We start from the raw sequence: 14,313 nt of genomic DNA, 5'->3' as shown, positions 1-14,313 counted from the left end.
AGGTCTTAGTGTTTTCAGAAGTTTAAAGAATTAATCAACCCCCCAAAAAAAATTGGTGACACGGTCGATTGTTGCTACCCGACAATACTGCGTTCATTCCATAGCTGGATGGATTTTGTGATTGCAAATTCAGAGGTGCAGTCCGACAGGAAATCATTGTCATTCATGCACCTGGTCTACCACCTGCCACTGTTGGCAACTGAACACACGTCTGTTAACACAGTTGGAGACGCTTCGCACTCAGACAGGGGCCATAAAAGCTGAAGTGATACTTGTACCCAAGCTGAATATTGTGTTTGTGCTTCAACCAGCTCGCTTGTTTATTGTATTTACAGGTTACACTTCGCCCCATTTATTAGCCTAAAGAAAAACAAAAACACTATTTCAAGTTCAATAAAAGTAATTTTTATCAATAAGGACATGGTCTGAGCACACAAGACGAACGAACGGAAACACACCTGTTCATCTGCTCACACAGGTAAACTAATATGTACAACACAACCCGTCACAAAGCACTGTAAAACTCTTTTGTACTGTAATAAATAAATAGCACAAACATATATACATGGTACTAAAATCACATCAAAAATACTGCCACTGCCTTATTGTCCCATTAAGAAACTACAACGGTACTTAGACATCTTTTATAGTGCTTGTAAAAACCATCAAGGGACACCTAAAGCATTGGCACAGGGACCTCTTTACATAAATGGGATAAGTAAATATACTAAATATTCAAGTGTAATAGTTTAGCGTTAAGTATGATAGTATCAATAAAGCAACCGTCTTTATTTTTCTGGGTGCTTACGAAGGTAATTTCAGGACATCTTCCACCCTTTACAGCTTGTATATGTGTGTGTGTGTGTGTGTGTGGAGAAAAGTTTGGGGATCACCAATGTTAATATAATTCATTCCAAAGAGGACATGACGTCAAAACATTAGGATTCATCCTCCAGGAACCATGAATGTCTGAATAAAGTTAGCATCTCCAGAGCCATGCTGCTAGTTTGGCTAAAAACACAATAAATACATAAAAATATGGTCAGAAATTTGTGATGAGAATTGTTGTAAAATAATTACAAGAGTATTTAAAATGGTTTGACCCAACAGGAGTTCCATCCTTTTCCACCACAACTTCCTGTTAATTGTCACAGGAACAGTTGGGCTTAAAACATGCTTTCCCAGGCTTTTGCAGTTGAATGTACACACTCTGAAATTGATATATTGGCACAGCTGCAACATCTCTCTTAAAACCGCATCAGCGCTTATTTCTCTTAACAAGAACAACGTGCTTCAGATATAGAGAAATAAATGATGGCAACAGGCAGCGAGTCTGGCAAATGTGGGACTGACCGTGTCGCACCTCATCATCCAATCCTGATGTTCTGTGCTTCACGTTACGCTCGACTTGTACATAAACAGAGCCGGTCGGATAAATGAAAGAGGGGCAGTTTGCTCCGTGGCAAGACAATCACCCCGCGAGAGAGACACAGACAGGCGTTTGCCTATATAAAGCAGAGGGGGGGGGGAGAAGTGTAGCTACAGGGACCCGGTCAAGAACACGCACAAACAAATGAAAATAAAGAGACATTGAACACCCAGTGGTGCCTGGAGCTAAGGTGCATGACACATCGCATCACACACGCGATTGAATCTGAAACAACCTTATTTATCTTTTTTTCCAGTAACTTTACACGTACATAAAAGACCACAAAACTATCTTTCAAATATAAAAGAAAAGCATGCCAAAATAATGTTAAAGAGAGAAATGCTTTCTGAAGTCACCCTTGATCCAGAGTCCTGGTGCTTCATGAATGTCTGAAGTGCTGGGTTGGATGCTGAAGAGCCTAAAATGTATCACCATTCAGAGGTACACAATGGTTTCTTCACTGCCCTCCTCCCCACCGCTGTCAGTCTCCAAGGAAACCAGTGCGCTGAGGTCCAGCTGAGGGTCACCGGGATGAGGCAGCACAGGATATGAGTCAGCTCCACCTGCTGTTGACGACCAGGTCTCCGCGATGTAGCCGTGACTGTTAAGATCTGAGAGAGCGCACACAAAAAAACACTATTATTATACTCTATACGTAGAAAAAATACAGCTACTGATGCTGGTAATCCATTGACCAGATCACTCACTTACTACCCGCTGATACATAATCACCAGGATGGGACATGCACCACTTGTTTAATGAGCTCAGTCTAATTGTTTGGTCCTCTCATGTAATCACTAACTGTATATAGATCAACCACAGCTGCTGCGGCTCAGCCTCACGTGCTCCCTCCTGCTATCAATCACTCCCCCCCCCCCACACACGTCTACTTAGAGGTGTCACTTTTATTATTATCTTCGTCAACATAATCCATCGTCATGGTCGGGATTCGATGACACCCGCCTCCTCACACTTGACGGTTGACAAGAAGAGATGAGGAAACGAGGCACCGGAAACGAGGAGGGATGAGCAGAAATGTTAGCGAGAGCAGCCTTAAGGCAGATATAACGAGGATTCAAACCCTCGAGTCGGCAGACATATGGGCTGCTGAAGTTGAATATTATATCCCCGGCTTTACGCCCCGTTCCCTCCGTGGATCAATAGCATTATTATTCAATTAAAAAAAGAGAACTGAAAGAGTGTTTTCATGGGTGGCATCTAGTTGAGAATGTGTGTGCTCTTACATGCGTGTGCGTGGTGGGTGCTGTCTAGCATACGGGCAGGTGTGCTGTCATGGTAACAGATGGCGTGAACTATAAATTGCCTTATTGTGTCCCCCGTAGGAGAGCGTCTCTGTTTGATTAATTATATAAGAGTCTGTTAGAGTGGCTCTGTTAGCCACCATATAGGCCTGGTGGCCGCTGATAGATGAGACATCAGTGTGCAGCCGGATGACAAAAACACTCGATCTCTGTCTTTAACCATGAAGTCATGCCATTTTAGCATAATTAATGTGTTAGAACACAGACAGCAAATGTGTGCTATATCTAAAGAAAGCAACAAAAAGAAAAGACGAATTTGTTAGGGCTGCTTGAACACTTGGAGAAAATCTCAGTCTAGTATGGTAAGCCAGCTGTGGCAAACAGAAACAGAAACCAGTTGGCTCGGGTTGTTAGAACAACCCGGATAATTGTGGGTTGCCAGAATCAGTAGATGCTACGTATAAAATACTGCTTTACAAAGGAAAACTTTGTCTGTGACGCCTCCACTCTGGATTTGAGTCAAAGCCTTCTGGACAACGCTTGACAACATGTCTGGTAAATAATAATCTATATCAGCGATTCTTTTGTGCAATCAATATAATGAACTATCTATCTAAGGATTTACATTCTGTCTATTGCTTTTACTGTGTCTTGATTGGTGAGACAGAGAGAAATTCCCTGCTCTGGTGGGACAAGAAGATCCATTTCATGCCAATATATTCTAGTTGTGATCTCAGTATTGAGCAGAAATAATCAATAGTATCATTTAACCACCGCTGTGCATCCCGACGCTTTGTTAGACAGCCACGGATCAGGTTTGTGCATCACGCAGCATATTATATAAGGTGTGAATTAATCAACGTACTGTAAAGAGACGCCAGTTTCATCTCTCTTCTCCCTCGGCCGACTCTCACGATGCTCTCGTCCTTTGTGTGAAAAGGTGAGCAACAAAAACCAGACACGACTCACCAGATGAGGCGTCATTTCAGAAAATTCCATCCAACTGGTTCCCCAAGATTACATTGTGCAGGAAACAAATTATGGAAATCTCGCACTGAATGAAAAAAAAGGGTGTGTATTGGTGTGTGTTTGTGTGTGTGTGTGTGTGTGTGTGCATGAGAGGACATCTTCACATGCTCAGGTGACAATGAGAAGTGAGATCATGTTTTGTTCCATGTGACTGGCGGAACAATGGGGGAATTTGCATCTGAAAGAGATTCCTCTTCTTTTCCCACGATAAAAAGAGATACTAGGTTCCTCCACATAGCAGGCAGCAGGTGATCCAGCATGACGAGGTCTTCAAATCTGAGACTGCATACGAAACACTAAAGGGCTCCTTATAGAGGTATACATCTGATGAGGAGTTATGTGAAGATTGGCCAATATTATTCAGTGTCTTTCGGAGTATGTCGTCGCAGGCCCTCGTGGGATGCAACGAGGAGTTGTGCAGCATTGTGGGTAGATGCGAGCTGGAACGCACCCTGCGTTGTAGATTGCAGCCATGTATACACCCCTGGCTTGTTAACAAGTGACTCCGGTTTCACCGGGGCTCGTGTGTGCTCAATAATGAGGAAAGGTTAATAAGCGGATCAATGAGGAGGAGGTTGTGCTGCCTGTCATTGCTGGCAACCAATACCAGAAACATTGAATTCCCCCCCCCCCCACCCCGCCTGCCACGAATATTAGAATGAGCTTGTGCATGAATAGATTAGGAACGGGGACATGCGAACGTGAGAATGTAGCAGACACCTCATGAGCGAAACGCAGATTAACATGTGTCCGCATCTCTCATTTCCCTGCTCGCGACCCCTCCCCCACCATCTCTTGATGCGATGACAAGTCATGCTGTAATGAGTTTTGTAAAGATTTTTTTATTTTTTTTAGATCGATGTCCCAATCAGGCCGCCATCGCCTGTGAACTGTGATTCACACGCTGTTGTCTGCACTGCCAGTCGATAGATAGAGGAACCATTGATTTTCTCTTCCTTTGGCAGGCGGGGGGGGGGGGGGGGGGCCCCCGGCTCGTCGCAGGTGGAGGTGGTGGGGAGGAAGGGCGGTTTCTTTGTCAGGAGACACTGATTAACTGGGAGGAAGGACAGACAAGGCCTCACCGGGGACAGAGCCTTGGGAGCAGAGCGAGTGTGTGTACAAGTATGCTCTCACGTACAGGCGGAGGGTTTGTTTACATTCTCACAGGAAGCAGATTTCTCATTCATGTAGAGCAGCAGACGGTAGGATAACCGCACACGGCTGTCCCATACAAGAGGCACTTGAGCTGTGAAATGTCTCGCCATTAGCGCATAAGATACAGGATATTAAACATAGCCAGTAATGACCAAACACCAAAAAGACCAAAACACAGATGAAACCATCCTACATAACATGTATGAGGTAACAGGAGACATGAGAAATCAAAAATATGAGTCCTAATGAGCCCCTTGGCAAAAAGCGATCTGTGTTTTGCTTTAAACCTCCACTATAACAGATGGTAAAACTTCTTACCACTGGGCGTGTGCTGCAGCTCCAGCCGGCCTGCGGGGCTGTAGAGGTACCCTGTCCCCATCATCCATCCCTGGGAGTCTGAGTGTGGACTGTGGGGAGTCTTAGCTACGGGGGTCTGTCTGCTGTTGGATCTTGCCAGCAGGGTGTTCAGACAATTGTGCGCGATGGGGTCATTTCTTTTGTGGTGGACGTGACGGTTGTTGACGCTGGTGCTGGCGAACGCAGCTTCATTCACAAACACGGAGCCGTTACCGGCGAGGTCTCTGGACTGACTTGGTACCGAGTCCTGGGGAACAGAGAGCATCATCTCGGTCATGTTGCACTCAGGAACACCGTCAAAAGACTTTCAGATGAAGCTCATGTTCTCGACGTTGACGATTAGAGACACCTATGAAACCATTTAACAATGCACCTTTGAAATGCACCGATGCATTCACGTGGAGGATCAGGAAATGTATTTTATAAGTGAAACTGCAATGAAAGGTTCTGCTAATAGTCCTTTCAGATCATTTTCTCTAAAACTGTATTTTAAAAGGGCAGCTCAATCTAAATTAATGTTCCCACTTACCTCGAGAGGCATCTGGTATAATACCTTGACAGATCATTATGGTTTTATTCGTCCAGGTTTTGAGATATCCGTCTCTAAGATTTCTGCTTTCACCCCAATACAACTGAAGCAAATAGAATTTAACTTGTGTGGCTCACAGCATATGAAAAAACCCAAGTCTGGATAATAGACACAGATTTAACTGTGACGTGAAGGGACTTATTATTCAGCGAGAGCGGTTGCTATGAAAACTGTTAACTGTGTGTTCTGTAAATTCTCTTGAGTAATGGAGTCTGTTTCTAAAAAAGACACTTAGCTGCTCTAAATTTATTTTATTTGTTTTGCATTGAGCCTCACAAACAAATCACCATTGTATTTGTGTAGAGGCAAAGCGCTCAGCGTAGGATATCTCAAATCCTGAACAAATAAAACAAAAACAAAATGTGAAGGGTATCAATGCTCTCTTACAGCTCCAGCCCCCTAATACCCTCTCTCTCCTGTCCCATCTTCACATCAACATGGCCTCCTTTCCTCTGCGGAGCAGAGGCAGCACAGCTAATTAGAAATGACCTGAGAGCTGGTGTGTGTGTGTGTGTGTGTGTGTGTGTGTGTGTGTGTGTGTGAGTGAGTGCGTCATTCGATCTGTCTCTGACCCTGTGAACTGCCGCTTCTGGCTAAAACATTAGCAGGAGAACATTAGGACCTCCACTGCTTCCGCACGCCTTTGTCAGACCGCTGCTGTTAATGCAGCCTCCACGCCGACTAGAATAGATAAATGGAAATAAATAAGTCCGCAAAAAAAGCCAGGAGAGCCTCATTGCATCAAGCCTGGAAAAAAAGAAGAAAAGAAAAGCCCACGGTGGTGTGTAAATGAATGAGGGAGAGAGGGAATATTGTAACCAGCCTGCTCATTTGTCTGTCCATTCGAGTGCTCTCTGTGTGCGTCTTTTGAACAGTCACACCTGCTGAACTGAGCAGCACAAAGCAGCACCCGGCAGAGGCTCAACATGGATGCACGAGCTATATTAGTTTCACCACCGCTGCTTGTCCTTGTGAGGTACATTGAGACTTAAAGGGCAGGGAGAACAGTGCACCCTTTATCCTCCGTGCCTTCCAGCTGCGGGGGACATTTCACTGTGGTGCTTTTCAAACAAAGTGTCGATAATTTAAGTCCTTTCAGACGCGATTGATTGGTTTCTTGGGCTGGTTTTAATTATTTTGTCGGGGCTTTTATTTGCAATGGTTTAATTATCATCAATCATTAAGATGTTTATTGGTGAGTGGAGCTGCTGGAGCACGAAGACAAATGATGCTGAAATTGCTCTCATTATCGCAGGTCGTATATCAAGAGGGGATTGTGCTGCTGTGTGTAAATGAGTGAACCAGCGTAACTCAGGCTGATAGCTGTCTGGGAAAAGCTTCTCATTAACGGCTTTAGCCAATAAATACTCCATAAACACTGCATATCTACCTCACACTCATGACAGGGTCAAGAGCTTTAGTCAGAGGCATTATTGAGCCTTCGATTAAGGCCTCAGAATAAACATCAGAAGTTATTCCAAAATCCATAGACAGCAGAAACAGTTGTGCGTTGTGTTGCCATACCTGCTGCCCATCTAGAGGGATGACCATGTGAGGAATCACAGTTGGCAGACTCCTCTGCCGGCTGTGCCTCCAGGTCTGGAGCAGCTTTTGCTGGTTCTCCAGACGCTCGCGCTCCCTCTCCACGTTCCTCTGGCCCTCCCTGAGCCGCTCCAGGCTCTGCTGGTACTCCTCCAGCTGCTCATCCAACTCTTCCCTCTCGCGCCTCAGCCTCTCCATCTCCAGGTGGCACTGCCTCTCCCTCTCCTCCAGCCTGCTCTCCTGCTCCCCCTGCTGGCTCTCCCTGGCCTGGCACTCCCTCTCCCAGCGCTCCTTCTCTTGGCGCAGTCGGTCCTGGAGCCGCTGGGCCGCCGCCAGCTCCTCCTTCCGCTTCTCCAGGTTACGCTGCTTCTCCTGCTCTTGCAGGGTGTTGCCCCGGATGCTTGGAAGGTGCGACCGCTGGGCGCGGGGGGAAGGGCGGCCAGTCTCTTGGAGGAGGAGCCTCTGGACCTCATAGCAGCTGTCCTGGATGGTGACGGTGGCCTGCAACCGACATGGGAAAGCAGAGACGAGTTTCATGAAAATGCAAAGGCCACTTTAACCACATGTGCATCCTCACAACAGGTAATATGAGAAGGCGATTTGAATGGGAAAAAGATTTGATCAGACCCTGCCCTGACCTTTTATGTGTTAAGACAACAGAACTTCACATGGTGGAATGAGCCCACCTCCACTGGTAGAACTGCGGGTTTCAGGTTCATATGCAATAATGCATTCAGAACTTTGAATACGAAAATATCATTGAAATCAAAACCTCAAACTCACATAGACGGGCAAGAGTGCGCACACACATCTCCTCGTGCAAATACACACACAACCTCTCTGCACAAATTTACATTTTATACTTAGCAGCAATGTGTGTGTGTGTGTGTGTGTGTGTGTGTGTATAGTGAAACAAAAGACTCTTGTACGTCTCCCAGCAGAAAAAAGATCAGTAGGATTCTTGCTCCTGTTGCTCGCTACCTTTGGCTTCAAACAGCCGAGCGTTGGTTCTCTGTTTGCTGGAGCTGGAGTGTGCAGGCATATTAAAGCCGTTATCTTGACTGCGCATGGCACTAACAAAGCGTATAGTATGTTCTCAGCAAAAAAATAGAAGAGGTTTGATCGTTTGCTGGCTTTCTGATTGGTTAATAATATAGATGAGGACTGCGAGCGGGAGAAGAAGTAGCAGGTGGTTAGCCGTATATTGAATAATGCACTCACCTGCAGACTGTAGAGTAACTGGGTCAAGCTTTGGACACTTTGAGAAACCTGTTAACGGATAGAATCACAACACAGCATGCAGATTAACAAGCCCGCTGTGATTTTGATACAAGACATTTTTCTGCTCAACAATGAGTTACACTTTACAATCTACTCACAGGAAAGTCGAAATATTTTCAAAATTGGAAGTTGCATTCATGCAACGTGTGCGCCCCCTTGAGGCCGCATTGTGTCCTGCCACACTGTTTAGGGTCAAATTCACACACTGCAGTGGATAATAGAATGATTCCCTCTTATCGGAGTCATTTACCTCACAGGTCACAAAAAGCTACAAACGGTCGCACAACTGTGGCATGGTAATTGGAATAAGTCTCCGTATCCATTTTTAATGGCGCAATACCTTTGGTAACACAATGGACTTCTTCCTTTATTATGAGCTTATCAATGATTCATCACATTAAGACTGAAATGTAATTCTAATAGACTGTGCTGAATTATTAAAACAACTGTTGGCAATCTTGAGGCCCACATCTGTGAGGAAATGGAAAGCGGTGAGGTTGAGATGCAGGCAGTAAAAGACTATAATGACCTATAATACCTCTGGAAATACAGCTGTACCTCCCCTATCGCAATTACAATGAACATTACATCATACTTCTGCATCAATATTTAACTCAAAAACACCTATTGAATTCACAATCTTTATTCATACCGCGAGGTCGTACGAGACTGGCTATAAGATACGTACATTTTATATAGCAGAAACTGTGCTGTACCTTGAAGTCAATGTCATTCCTGTCTGGTTGTTGCAGGAGAGATGGGGCGTGAAGCACAAGGGTCTCAGTCCAGCTCCCCTCACTGGCCTCCGGGTTTGCGAGTGAGGCCTTAGAGTCTGAGGGGGGCTGTACAGGCGTAGCAGGGCTGACAGGAAACACAGAGTCTGTGCCAGAGTCCGGGCTGTGAGTCGATGGAGAACAGGCCTGAGATGACAGCGTGGCTTTCAGGTTCTCAGCTTGGGGAAACAAAAGCAACAGCAAAGTGTGAAACTCAGTGTGCTGCTCCAACACCTCACACCTGTTTAATATGAGCCTGAGAGTTCTGGCTGGAAGAACAAAGACAACATTTTGTGAACTAAAAATCCCACGAAAAGGTTCTCAGGGACAAAAAAAATGCTTTTAATTTTTAGATTTTCTGGTCTTGTCCCTTGAATGTTTTCATGCTGACAAGAGATTGCTAAAAAAAAAGCAATAATGAAAAGATTCGACAAGATAACATCTATTTAAAGGCTGCAATAATCATAATCTTATATATGCCTATGTGTAATTGTAAGAAGAAATATTAATTCATAAAGAATTTGAAAATTAAAAATTATTAGACTGCATTTCTTTATTAAATGAAACCTGTCGGGAAATTTCCCACTTCTTGATTTACACACTTAATTTAAATTTCCAATTTCTATTAAAGTATTTGTCAGCAACTTATTACTGAGGATAGGCATAAGCGGATGCTGTTGTTTAAACAGCCTGATGACAGACAATAGTATTCAAAAACAGTTATAATAATATAAAATATGTCTTCATACTGTTATAACTGTTAACAAACACTGTACATTAATAGACAAAAATGTCCTGATATCTGCTTTCAATAACATCATATAAGCCATTTATTAAATGTTAATCGTTATTGATGCTAGGTTGTAAAGTATATCCAATATTTTTCTTACTTTCTTGTTCAGTGTTCTGTTTGTCTGTGTTTGTTCCTGCAGGGTACAGTATATGGAAAACATCTCACCCTCTTGCAGAGCGGCAGAGAGCAGCATTGTAGCCTGGGGCAGCTCCTCTGAGTGCGGCTGGACGAGCAGCCGCGGTTCGACCAGCGCCGCGTCCGTCCTCCCACTCAGAGCGGCGAGCCCCGCGTAGACCTGCAGCTTCTCCTCCAGGCTGGAGCAGATCCGCTGGTCCTGGCTCATCAGACTCTCTGATGCACAAGGTCATCGGGTTTCACAGATGGAGCATTGTGAAATGTTTAACTCAGGGGTAAAGAATATTCAAGACCGTGAAAGAAAAGAAAAGAAATAAATGATGCCACAGGTTTCAAAATACCTTGTAACTTATGGATCTTCTGAATACGAGCCTCGGCAGCTCGCCTCTCCTCTTCAGATTCACTCGTGGATTCTTCTTCTTCCTCCGGACAGCTGAGCAGAGAAATAAATCACTGCGGGTTACACTTTTTGCAAATGGTGAAATCTGTATTTCTCAATATCCTCCTTCTCCCACACACACACACACACACACACACACACACACATAAAACAGAGACCTACACACACCTCTCCACTGCCTCTCTAATGAGCCTCATCCAGGTGTTTCGCTCCTCTTTGGATGAGGTGTGGACCTCGTACATTTCTGGCCCGGCGGCTGACGCGCTGATCAAAAACATCCCTCTCTCCTCATTTGCTACTTCTCGCACTATTAACTTCTGCAGCGCGATGACTGGAGGCTTCTGATCCTGAGGCACATTACAAGTGGGGAATTACATTTTTTCTGACATGATGTGATAATGGCCCGAGATAAAACCACTGAACAGGTAATGGAACATCGTAATAGACACACAGATTATCAGCGATCAAAATCATTTTGTGTGCGTACCACTGCGGCAAATGTATACTTCTGGTCTTTTTCTTGCAGGAAGATGAGTGCATCTGTGAGAAGGAGTGCCAGGACATCTATGGAAGTGAGGATAAGCGGAACAAAACATGTCACAAAACTGATCATTTATTCACATTTTGTACATGCATTGAAAGAAAACATGCAAAAACAGCAAATCGATCACACAACAAACCCCGGCCTCACCTTTAAGTCGACCGGTGGCGGTCTTCCACAGAAGCAGGCCCTGGTGTTTGAGCGTTTGCCCCGGCCCCATCATGTCCTGCTTGCGGAAAGTATAGCCGTTCTTCAGCTTGGCTGCGCTGCGGTTCTCAATGCGGTTCCACACTTCCTGTAACCTCTGGCGTCGCTCGTATTCGCTGACGCTCAGGTCCACGGCTGCTATCACCTCTCGGATCTGAGCCAGTGCTTTGGAAAGGTCGGCATGCTCCACCGTGTCCTCTGAGGGATCGGGAAGGAGAAATACATGAAGGCTGAATGTATACTTTTAAACTGAAATCTTGTCTATTGTGCCGTTATTGACTATACAAACATGTCGCCAGTAGAGGGCGGTATATGACTTACCTTGAGTATATTGTAAGATCCTCTCCAGCAGCACTGGGTACTTTGTAATCCTTTGGGTTACCAGCAAGATGCACTCTGGGATCTCCTTCCGTCTCACCAAATAATTATTACCTTGTTGCTTGTAAAAGTAACATAAACAATTATCCAACATCTTCCTGATTAGAAGGGTAATTTTCCTTTTATTTTAGAATTAGTTGAGCAGGAAGTACAAAAGATGCTCTGGAAGAGGAAGGTACCTTAATGAAAATCTGAAATCTCTTGTTATGCTGCTGGAGCTCTTTGAAAAAGTTGACCGCTTCGTTGTGATGGCTGCAGAATTCTCCGTACACCTGCTTCATCTTCTCACTATTCTCATCTGAAAACTGCAGAGAAAAGACACACACACGAGTGATTCGCACCCTCGCTGGTTTCCCCTCCATCACACATAAGAGAGAGGCAGCCCCAGAAGACCAGCTGACCTGTTGGAGCAGGACGTCTCCTATTCGCTGGATGAGGTAGTTGCTGTGCCCCTGGGGCTGGGCTGAGCTGTGTCGCCGGTCCTTCATGGCGGCAAAGAAGGCGCGGTGGGAGAGAAGCAGCTGGTCCAGACAGGGGAAGACCCGCTCCAACGCCTCCGGATCGAGCTGCACTTCCTCCTTCATGCCTCGCCGGAAAACCTCGGCCATGATGTGTAGCGTCTGTAGGTGGTGGAGCTCGGTCTGCATCAGCTCTGAGGTTCAACATGTCAACATTCAATGTGTGTGTTACATGAAAACACGTGTTGTATTACGTCGCATAGCTTTAGCGCTTCCTCAATCATATTAATGGCTGACTGGCAGAAAATGACACATTCCAGTGGGTTTCTTTCACAACTCTGGCATCTGCTCACCATAGATCACATCCTGCCTCTTGACAGCTCGTTTGTCCTGCTTCTTGCAGAACTTGTGCTCCACGGTAAGACTCCACGACTCCGCCTCGTAGTCCACAGCATCGGCCGAGATGTCACACGCATCAACGCAGTCTACGGAGGGAAAGAGGTACAAAATCACTTTCAATCAAAAGTGCAGGATTCAGTTGGAGAGAAACTTGACTTCAACTCATCTCAATGTATCTCTTTATCCCTGGGGCTATTTAGATTGGGGGGGAATTTGTCTCAACACTGGTCATCAAATGTTTCATGATCCAAAAATTAAAAAAAAGTTGAATTATTTGTGAGTAATTTAAGGATAAAGGCATAAAAAAAAAAAATATATATATTAGTTTTTAGTGTTATATAGTAGTTATTTTGGCTATAATATATCAGCAACCAATTTGAACACATTTATAAATAAATACTGCAACCCAACTTGAATATTAGTACTATAAATATTTTATTTTGCATTTATTTACGGATTGTAAAATGGGTGTGCCAGATCACCTGACCTGTTACATTTGATCCACAAATGCACGTTGCGTGTTTGTGCTGACTGGAAAACACTTTCACTTTCACTGCATTCATGTGGGATTCCCAAGAAGGAAAGGTCTTTTTCCTTAAACATGCAAAAGCTTGTCACCCTTTGATGGGATGAAGCTGCATCTAAATAGTACTTTAAGTATTTTTACTTGGAATATTCCTGTGTCGTATCGATTTAATTTGCGACACTTTGAATTACTCACACATCGTCAAACACATTTGTAACCAGCAGAATAATTTATCTCCAGACAATTATGTTTGTTTTTAATAAATGTAAAAAAAATGGGTGGAAATCTTACAAAAGAAAAACGATAATACAAACTGGTTTAAATATCGGTTTTCCAACTGGAAAGGCAACAACATTTGGGAGCATGAATTGAATGTTAAAATAAGAAACCCATCTGCTTCTTTATAAGTACGTCGAAATCTATAAACACTGAAAACAACGAGCAATAATCGTATCATACCTTCTCCGAAGGATGAGTCAGTGGAGGTGGAGGACACTGGAGTCGCCAGGAGCTCTTCTGAGCGGCCATTGATCTTCCAGGCGTCAGACTCCGTCTCTGAACTCTCACTGAGCCGACTGTTACCCAAATAAAAAAACAAACATGAACAACCAATATAACCCACAAAATATTTACCAATATCCACAACTCGTATCATGTGAGTGATAAAGCTCTATGACCTGTCACTGTTTGGGAACGTCCCAGAGAGTAGGCACGGCTGGGTCGCAGTGTCTTTCATGACAGGCAGAGAGGTAGAGACGGGGACGACACACTGAGGAGGACTGTCTCTCACTGTGAAATCTGCGGCAATTAACAATAATCATTCCCAGAATGAAACAAACAGGAAATGCCACGCACAATATGGCTACCAGAGCTTGACAGCAAAATTGTTGGTGACTGGGAACCTTTGTGTTGTGAACTCACTCTGTGGGAGGGATGCTGTCCTGTCCTTCACCAAGCTAACAGCATACTTGTCCTGAAGTTTCTAAGTAATACAAATGAGAGAGGCTGGTCACACACACACAAGGACAGGGCTCCAGTAGAGAGGAGTAGTTTTTTAT

At 44.5% G+C, this 14,313-nt stretch overlaps 1 protein-coding gene across 1 annotated transcript in view; it reads right to left on the bottom strand.

The window, feature by feature from the left end:
- Nucleotides 1-382: 382 nt before the first annotated feature.
- The window catches only part of arhgef28a (Rho guanine nucleotide exchange factor (GEF) 28a), a 33,155-nt gene continuing 19,224 nt past the window's right edge, over nucleotides 383-14,313 (bottom strand). Inside the window, exons 19-35 of the mRNA XM_076083534.1 lie at nucleotides 14,177-14,237; nucleotides 13,933-14,053; nucleotides 13,715-13,830; nucleotides 12,684-12,815; nucleotides 12,274-12,524; nucleotides 12,052-12,177; nucleotides 11,816-11,933; nucleotides 11,438-11,692; nucleotides 11,234-11,310; nucleotides 10,915-11,093; nucleotides 10,688-10,779; nucleotides 10,377-10,562; nucleotides 9,362-9,597; nucleotides 8,586-8,633; nucleotides 7,347-7,865; nucleotides 5,195-5,480; nucleotides 383-2,040 (exon numbers count right to left, since the gene is read on the bottom strand). Of these exons, the coding sequence (XP_075939649.1) occupies nucleotides 1,865-2,040; nucleotides 5,195-5,480; nucleotides 7,347-7,865; nucleotides 8,586-8,633; nucleotides 9,362-9,597; nucleotides 10,377-10,562; nucleotides 10,688-10,779; nucleotides 10,915-11,093; nucleotides 11,234-11,310; nucleotides 11,438-11,692; nucleotides 11,816-11,933; nucleotides 12,052-12,177; nucleotides 12,274-12,524; nucleotides 12,684-12,815; nucleotides 13,715-13,830; nucleotides 13,933-14,053; nucleotides 14,177-14,237 (2,979 nt within the window). The 3' untranslated portion in view covers nucleotides 383-1,864. The remainder of the gene's footprint in view (nucleotides 2,041-5,194; nucleotides 5,481-7,346; nucleotides 7,866-8,585; nucleotides 8,634-9,361; nucleotides 9,598-10,376; nucleotides 10,563-10,687; nucleotides 10,780-10,914; nucleotides 11,094-11,233; nucleotides 11,311-11,437; nucleotides 11,693-11,815; nucleotides 11,934-12,051; nucleotides 12,178-12,273; nucleotides 12,525-12,683; nucleotides 12,816-13,714; nucleotides 13,831-13,932; nucleotides 14,054-14,176; nucleotides 14,238-14,313) is intronic.

This window comes from Anarhichas minor, unplaced genomic scaffold (genome assembly GCF_050575085.1).
Source record: "Anarhichas minor isolate MPS153535 unplaced genomic scaffold, ASM5057508v1 ptg000002l, whole genome shotgun sequence".
NCBI classification, from domain to species: Eukaryota; Metazoa; Chordata; class Actinopteri; order Perciformes; family Anarhichadidae; genus Anarhichas; species Anarhichas minor.
The sequence above is the reverse complement of the archived record's forward strand: the minus strand, read 5'-3'. Positions and strand labels throughout refer to the sequence as shown.